This window comes from Coffea eugenioides, chromosome 9, assembly GCF_003713205.1.
Source record: "Coffea eugenioides isolate CCC68of chromosome 9, Ceug_1.0, whole genome shotgun sequence".
Taxonomy (NCBI): domain Eukaryota; kingdom Viridiplantae; phylum Streptophyta; class Magnoliopsida; order Gentianales; family Rubiaceae; genus Coffea; species Coffea eugenioides.
In genome coordinates this window covers 32,150,353-32,159,177 of record NC_040043.1, presented here as the reverse complement: position 1 = coordinate 32,159,177, position 8,825 = coordinate 32,150,353, and the positions used below count along the sequence as shown (strand labels likewise).

Here is an 8,825-nt window from a genome sequence, read left to right as displayed (position 1 = left end):
TTTATTTTTGGTGGTTTGACACCCACCAAATTTTGGCGCCGTTGCCGGGGAACTGGTGTTTTAAGTGACTTATTGCACAGGTTTTAGTTTTTATTTTTACTTATTTATTTATTTTTTTTTATTTTCTTTTTTATTTTATGCCTCGATCTTCTCGTACAGGAGAATTAGAATTTGATCCAGAGATCGAGAAGACTGCAAGAACGTTGACTAAGGAGGCAAAGTTGCGTAAACAACAAGATTCAACGTCACCTTCAGAATCTGAGCAAGAGTTTATTTCCAGTGATTCATCAAGTGAATCTGAAGAAAACAAAGTGCATATTCCCCGAGTAGCAATGGCAGCCCCAAAAACTTTGAGGGAGTTGGCAACTCCTAACGTGAACTAACAGCCATTATGCATTACATTTGCTAACACGGAAGAGGCATTTGAGTTTAAGTCTGGTTTTATTCACTTACTTCCTACTTTTCGTGGTAGTGAAGACCCACATAAACACTTGAAAGAATTTCATGTGGTGTGCTCCACAATGAGACTTCAAGGAGTCACTGAGGACCACATCAAGTTAAGAGCCTTCCCTTTCTCTTTGGCAGATAAGGCTAAAGATTGGTTATTTTACCTGCCATCAGGATCCATCACTACGTGGGAAGAATTGAAGAGAAGATTCCTCGAGAAATTTTTTCCTGCCTCTAGAGCCGCCAATATAAGGAAAAAAATATGTGGAGTTAGGCAGGCGAATGTGGAAACTCTATATGAGTACTGGGAGCGCTTTAAACAACTGTGTGCCAGTTGCCCACATCATCAAATCCCGGACCAGCTCTTAATACAATATTTCTACGAGGGATTATCACCCATGGATAGGAGCATGTTAGATGCAGCCAGTGGCGGCGCTCTAGTGAACAAGACCACAGACGAAGCCACGTTATTGATCTCCACCATGGCTGAAAATTCCCAACAATTTGGAGTGAGAGCTGATGGAGCAATAAGAAGGGTCAATGAAGTGAATCACTCTGCCTTAGAGGGTAAACTATCTGAGCTTACCTCTCTGGTGCGTCAAATGGCAAGGGGGCAATTACAATCTGTGAAGACTTGTGGTATCTGTGCTGCTCCCGGACACATGACTGACATGTGCCCAACTCTCCAGGAGGATTCACCTGAACAAGCCAACATAGTGGGAGATTTTTCTGGACCACCTCCACGAAGGAATGATCCTTTTGCACCCAATTACAACCCAGGGTGGCGAAATCATCCTAATTTTAGCTATGCTTCAAAACCCCTTGGTTTTCAACAACATTTCCAACCACGGCCACCAGTGCAACAACCATCCACTTCCAATTCAAACATGTCTCTTGAAGATATGGTGAAGTCACTGGCCCAAAGCACGAGTCAATTACAGCAAGAGGCTCAAAGATCTCAACAGGAATCTCACAGATTTCAACAAGAGACTCGTGCTAGCATTAGGAATTTGGAAGCACAAATGTCCCAATTGGCAACTTCCATGAGCAACCTGGAAAATAGCAATAGAGGGAAATTACCATCTCAAGTAATTCCTAATCCCAAGGAGAATGCCAGTGCAATGCAATTACGGAGTGGCAAGGAGGTACAGTCTCCTAGGCGTGCCCACGCCAGAGAAGAAGAAGTGCCCAGGAAGGTGGAAGAGGAAGAAGAGAAACAATCCTCTGAAATCTCAAAGAAAGTTGACATTCCTCCTCCTTTTCCTAGCAGGTTTACAAAAGCTAAAAAAGAAGAATCTGAAAAAGAGATTTTGGACACCTTCAGGAAAGTGGAGATCAATATTCCTCTGCTGGATGCTATTAGGCAATTGCCTAAATATGCTAAATTTTTGAAGGGCTTATGCACTAATCGCAATAAGTTAGTCTGGATGACAAGGTGAAGGTGGGGGAGAATGTCTCAGCGATGTTTCAAAGGAAGTTGCCCCAGAAATGCAAGGATCCAGGTATGTTTACTATACCATGCATAATTGGCAATCAAAGAATTGAAAAAAACATGCTTGACTTAGGTGCTTCAATAAATGTCATGCCTCTTTCAATTTTTAAAGTTTTGAATTTAGGACCCCTCAAAGAAACTAGGGTAATCATTCAACTAGCAGATAGGTCTAATGTCTACCCTGAGGGCCTAGTTGAAGATGTTCTAGTAAAGGTCAATGAATTCATTTTTCCTGTGGATTTTTACATTGTTGATATGAATGATGAATACTCTACTAATTCAGCAGTGATTCTTTTGGGTAGACCCTTCATGAGTACAGCAAGGACTAAAATAGATGTACATGAAGGAACTTTATCTGTGGAATTTGATGGAGAGAAGGTCACTTTCAATATTTTTGATGCAATGAAGCATCCTGAGAATACTGAGTCTGTAAATTTTGTTGGCATGACTAACACCATTGTGCAAGAGAATTTTGAACAGAATTTCATGGGGGACAAGTTGGACTTTGTCTTACAACAAGGCAAGACCAATTTGGAAGTGGACGACATGGAGGAGGAGGAAGTCAAAGAAGCTATCATGTCCTTACATTCACTACATCCGCTTCCAGGCAGGTTTGAAAATTCTTTTCTACCATTACCCACTTCTAATGAAAGAATTCTACCTTCTGTTCAACAGGCACCTAATGTGGAATTGAAGGAACTGCCCGAGCATTTGAAATATGCTTACTTGGGAGATAACAAGACTTTGCCTGTAATCATTGCCAATGATTTAACTGCGTTGCAAGAAGAGAGGCTCTTACGGGTCTTACGGGAATTTAAACCAGCAATTGGATGGACGTTAGCAGACATCAAAGGCATCAATCCATCCATTTGCATGCATCACATCCTTTTGGAGTCGGACGCAAAACCCGTGAGAGAGCATCAACGCAAGCTCAATCCCGCAATGAAGGAGGTGGTGATGAAAGAGATTCTCAAGCTCTTAGAATTAGGAATTATTTTTCCTATCTCTGACAGCCAGTGGGTAAGTCCAGTCCATGTTGTTCCCAAGAAGACTGGAATCACATTGGTGAAAAATGAAAAGAATGAGTTAGTGCCAATGAGATTGCAAAATGGGTGGAGAATGTGCATTGACTTTAGGAAGTTAAATGCGCAACTAGGAAAGACCACTTTCCACTCCCATTTATTGATGAAATGCTTGAGAGGTTGGCAGGTAAGTGTTTCTTTTGCTTTTTAGATGGTTACTCTGGATATTATCAAATTATTGTTGCTCAAGAGGACCAACATAAAACCACTTTTACCTGCCCTTTTGGAACTTTTGCATATCGCCGTATGCCTTTTGGTTTGTGTAATGCTCCTGGAACATTTCAAAGATGCATGATGAGTATTTTCTCTGATATGATTGATAATTGCATTGAAATTTTCATGGATGATTTTACAGTATATGGTGATTCTTTTGATCAGTGCCTAGACCATTTAACAAAAGTTTTGAAAAGATGCATTGAAACAAACTTGGTTCTTAATTATGAAAAATGTCATTTCATGGTTAAGGAAGGCATAGTTTTGGGCCATGTTGTTTCATCAAGGGGTATTGAGGTAGATAAGGCTAAAATTGATTTGATCACTAGCCTACTTTACCCTATTAATGTCAAGGATATTCGTAGTTTTCTAGGCCATGCAGGTTTTTACAGGCGTTTCATAAAAAAATTTTCAAAAATTGCTCAACTGTTGTCTCGCCTGCTTCAAAAGGAGGTGCCATTCAACGTTGGAGATGATTGCAAATTGTCCTTTGACACACTCAAGGGTATGTTGACCACGGCACCCATCATCCAATCCCCAAATTGGAAGCTATCCTTTGAGCTTATGTGTGACGCCAGTCAGTATGCCGTAGGAGCTGTGCTTGGACAGCGGAGTGGGAAGTGTAGTCACGTGATATACTATGCGTCAAAAACATTGACACCAGCTCTATGCAACTACACCACCACGGAGAAGGAGCTTCTAGCTATTGTTTTCACTTTTGAGAAATTTAGATCATATCTATTGGGGTCAAAAGTAACGGTTTACTCTGATCATGCAGCTTTGAAGTATCTCCTGTCAAAAAAGGAGTCCAAGCCAAGACTCATTCGTTGGGTGCTCTTACTGCAAGAATTTGACTGGGAGATCAAGGATCGGAGAGGGGTGGATAATTCAGTAGCTGACCATTTGAGTAGATTGATAAGAGAAGAGGAAGCAGTTCCCATATCTGAGGTATTTCCTGATGAACATCTTTTCTATCTCAAAGGTAAGGAACCTTGGTATGCAGATATTGTGAACTTTTTGGTCAGTCATAAATTTTCTATTGGCATGAGTAAGAGTAAGAGAGATAAGATAGTCCATGATGCTCGATACTACTTTTGGGACGAGCCATATCTGTGGAAAATAGGCTCTGATCAAATTATTCGTAGATGTGTACCTGAAAGTGAAATTCCTTCTATCCTTGCTCATTGTCATAATTTTGCATGTGGTGGCCATTTTGACCTAAGAGAACTGCTAGAAAAATCCTTGATTGTGGCTTTTATTGGGAAACATTGTTTCGTGATGCTTATGCATTTTGTAAAAGCTGTGAAAAATGTCAAAAATTTGGAAGTTTGTCTCATAGGGATGAAATGCCTCAAGTGCCTATGTTATTTTGTGAAGTATTTGATGTTTGGGGTATGGACTTTATGGGACCTTTTCCTAACTCTTTTGGATTTTTGTATATTCTGTTAGCAGTTGACTATGTATCGAAATGGGTAGAAGCAAAGGCTACCCGGACTAATGATTCTCAAGTTGTTGTAGGATTTCTCAAATCCCACATTTTTAGTAGGTTCGGGGTGCCGAGAGCCATCATCAGTGATCAAGGTACCCATTTCTGCAATCGCACCATTGCAGCTCTCATGAGAAAATATGGAGTGCACCATCGTGTGAGTACAACATATCATCCTCAGACCAATGGGCAAGCTGAAGTCTCCAATCGAGAGATCAAGAGCATATTGGAGAAAACGGTTAACCCCAACCGTAAGGATTGGAGCTTGCGATTGGATGATGCTTTGTGGGCATATCGAACGGCGTATAAAACGCCCATTGGAATGTCCCCATATAGGTTGGTGTTTGGTAAGATGTGTCATTTACCTGTGGCTATTGAGCATCGTACATTCTGGGCAGTCAAGCAATGCAATTTGCATGCGGATAGAGATGGCAAAGAGAGAAAGCTCCAACTCCAGGAGTTGGAGGAAATTCGTCTTGAAGCATATGACAATGCACGTTTGTACAAAGAGCGTACCAAGCAGTTTCATGACCGCCTATTGCGTGCGAAACACTTTTCTCCAGGACAAAAGGTACTCTTGTTCAATTCACGGTTGAAATTCATGCCAGGTAAGTTAAAATCTCGTTGGATTGGACCATATGTGGTAGCTAATGTTTTTCCCAATGGTGTGGTTGAAATCCAGAGTTTAGAGACTAATAAGAGTTTTACAGTTAATGGTGTAGACACCAAATTTTTGGTGTAATTTCATTTACTGTTTATTTTAGTTTTTTTTATTTGTCGTGTTCATTTTATTCGATTTTAGTTTTTAGTTTTATTTTTTAAGTTTTTAGCATAGAATTTCTTGAAAGTGGAAAAAAAGGGAAATTTGTTCACAAAAATATGTTTATTTCTTTAAATTCAATCTTTGGGCACTTTAGTTATTGTTATTAAGTTATTTTGAGAAAAAAGAAAATGAATGAAAATGAAAAGAAAATGTGAAAAAGATGGAAAAATGGCCATTTTTGTTGTTTTTAGTTGTTTAGTTTTAAATTATTTTCATTATTATTACTATTATTAGTACCTGGTTTTTGTCAATTTGTTATCATTATTATTTATATTTTATCATTTCTGTATTTATTAAGTTGAAAGTTTAAAAAAAAAAAAAAAAAAAAAAAACGCGCAGCATGAAGGCTGCGTTTTTGCCGCAACTTGCAAGTGAACTTTGGGGAGCTCCTTAGCTGCAAATTTCAGAGGAAGTGGCTGAGGTTTTTAGGGTTGAGTGCTTGATATAAATAGAGGGGATTGGCAGCCGCAAACAGGAGAGTGAAGGGCGATGGAAAAAAAACAGCGAGAGAAAGAGGGAGAGCTTCATCGGGGGAAGGAGGATCGAAAGGAAAAAACAAAACAAAGAGGCTAAACAAAACAGGGGGGGAGGAACGGAACCAAAATCTGACGGAAGGGTTGACGGCTAGAAAACCTGAAGAGAGAAAAAGAAACCAGAGGGAGTTGACGGGCTAAGGGAAAACTGGGGGAGGTTCGAGTGAGAAAGCGGACAGGAACAAGAAAAACCAGAAAAAGAAAGAGGGTATCTGACGGCCAGAGAGAGATAGAAAGTGACCGAGAGAGGAGCTGCGGGTGAAGTTGACGGCTAGAAGAGAGGGACGGCAGAAAGAAAAATGGAGTGACGGCTGAAAAATCTTAAGAAAAGAAGAGAAAATTGTGAGAGATCGAGGGTAAAGGGAGACAACCTCCGTTTCAGTTTCCAGAAGTATTGATAAAGATCCAAACTTTGAGTTTCTGTTGGCTTCTCATATTGCTACTAAGCTTGCTAATAGCCACGATAACTCAGAACCAAATCTGTGCGAAGGAAGCTACGGGAAGAACCAGAAAGTTCCGGATTTCGCAGGGCCTTTTTTGATTTCCGTGAGAAACGATTTTTTCTAAGCCGACGGGTCTTCATTCTCTTCAAGCTAAGACCTTCAAGGTAACTTTTAATCTGCTTCCTCTTTTTCTTCATTCCAGTTCAATGAGTCTGCCGGCTATGATGCATCTGGCTTGATTAAATGCACTGTAAGCTTATGTAGAATCCGTACATAGAAGATTTCTGCTTTCGTCTTGTGAATCTGGTTGGGTTTAAGGGAAGGAGGAAGGATTATAATCCATGGGTGTGGGTTAAGCTAGATTTTTCATTGTTTGTTTCTTGACTAAGTTTCCTTGATTCCTGTTGAAGTTACGTTAGTTTTTTCCCATTGATTTCTGCTCCTTTGGTTTACGTTTGGCGCTTGGGTTTTGGCCAAAATTTAGAGGGACTTGTTAGGAGATGCAGCTGGAAAACGCAGAAAGTGTCTTTAATATTTGCATGAGGAAGTGATAGGATCTGGGTCTCAATAGCTACACATGTTCGCGGTTCTGTTTGTGCTGTTTCCATTTTTCTTTTCTTTTATCTTGTTGGGTCATTTGCTTAAGTAGCAATTTTCTTTTGTTTCTGTGGAGTTTTACTTTTTGCTCAAGAGCATGTTTCGAGGAAATTCTGGCTTGACCGAGTCTATTGCTGCAATTTATTTACAGCTATGTTCAATGCTCCAAGTTCATTTTCTTTTGCTGATTTCGTACCCAATTCCCCGTTTGATTCCCGGGGTTAAGTAATGACATTTGTTTGTTGTCAACACCATGGTGTTGAGGTCACTACATTTGTGTTTATTTTGGTTTGAGTTTACATGGCTGGGCCCTTAAAACCTTTGAATCATGTTCCAATGTTTCGCTGCAAAGTGAACAACCAAATTGCTGAATCACCCTTGTATGTTTACCAGAATTTTCTGCATGATATTTTGCTGAGTTTGGTTTGTTTGGGTTGAGGTGTTTACGTGGTTAGTTCCTTAGTCTAAAGCTGTGATGTTGGGAACGAAATGCAGCTGGTTTCTTTCTTAAGCTAGTTGCAGCAAACTTCATTCGTTGTTGCTGAAAGTTCTTGGTGCTGGAATGTTTTTCAGTTGTCATACCAAATGTGCATAGAAATCATCTTCGTTTTGGCTCTTGCATGTATGATGAGTTTGGTAGGAACTTGAAGTTGGATTTTGATTTGAGAGTTTTGTTTTGTTTTCTTAGAAAATCTGTCATGCAAAGTTGTAAAGGCTTCAAAGCCTAAGAAAATATTTGCAGAAAGCCTTCCACGTAGCTGGCATGATCTTGCATGAAAGCTTTAACAAAAATTACACTTTGGCCCCCCAAGTCTCCCCTTGTTCCACTAGGACCCAATCAATTAAAGAACTTCATCAATTTGGTCCTTGGTAATTCTAATTTGTGCAACTTCATTGCTTGTTCGCTTCAATTAATTACTATGCTTTGTTTCAATTGCATTTAATTCATGACTTTAGGGGCTTTATGACCAAGTGAGCCTGTATTTGCCTATTTTTTTAATTTTTCCAAATAAATTGGTACCTTGACCATTTCTTTTATTTTGGAGGATAAATAAGTGATTTCACTCCACTTAAGGCATCAACTCAAGGGAGGTAACCTCTATCTCCTTGATTTTATTTTTCCTACGTGCTCCTACGTGTTATGTGAATATGCATGTCTACTTCGCTTTCCTTGCCTTGCCTAAATTCCTTTCAATTATTTCATTTACTTTTGCTTTTATTTTATTCATTAATAGGGTATGTGTACACCTCTTGGCTTGTAATAGATAGGGCTTGGCGAGCAATTTGGTCCATTTCCCCTTCCCCTTTATGCTTTTATGGGGTATGTGTACACCTCTTGGCTTGTAATAGATAGTGCTCGGAGAGCATCTGGTCCACTTCCCCTTCCCCTTGGTTGCTTGTTTTTGTTGCTACATGTTTAATTGCTTTATTAGGCTCTGGCATCTAGTCGAGCATGCTAAGTGCTATGTGCTATGTGTTTACGAGTGTTTTGGCATGTCTACTTGCTTTCATAGCCATGAATGAATGGAATTGATGAATATACGTCACCACACTAGTCCAACGCTAGTTGTGGCTCATTATTTCATTAGGAATTCATAGAAAGGGCTAGTCCAACGCTAGACCCAATAGGATTTTTCCTTTGTTTTTCATTAATGCATTATTTGCCTGTTCACTACATATCAAGCATTTCCCTTAGTTTTATCATTTGG

The 8,825-nt window shown here is 39.7% G+C and overlaps 1 protein-coding gene and 1 non-coding gene across 2 annotated transcripts; one reads left to right on the top strand and one right to left on the bottom strand.

The window, feature by feature from the left end:
• The first annotated feature begins 521 nt into the window (after positions 1-521).
• Positions 522-1,886, top strand: LOC113782434. Its single transcript, XM_027328325.1, has one exon. It carries the CDS (start codon positions 522-524, stop codon positions 1,884-1,886), a length of 1,365 nt encoding a protein of 454 aa, XP_027184126.1.
• Positions 693-799, bottom strand: LOC113748484. Its single transcript, XR_003464341.1, has one exon. It is a non-coding gene; the product is annotated as a small nucleolar RNA R71 (small nucleolar RNA).
• Positions 1,887-8,825: the final 6,939 nt, after the last annotated feature.

Bases quoted from the DNA above. Each gene is read 5' to 3' on its own strand.
- LOC113782434 (XM_027328325.1), top strand. From the start codon at position 522: ATGAGACTTCAAGGAGTCACTGAGGACCACATCAAGTTAAGAGCCTTC.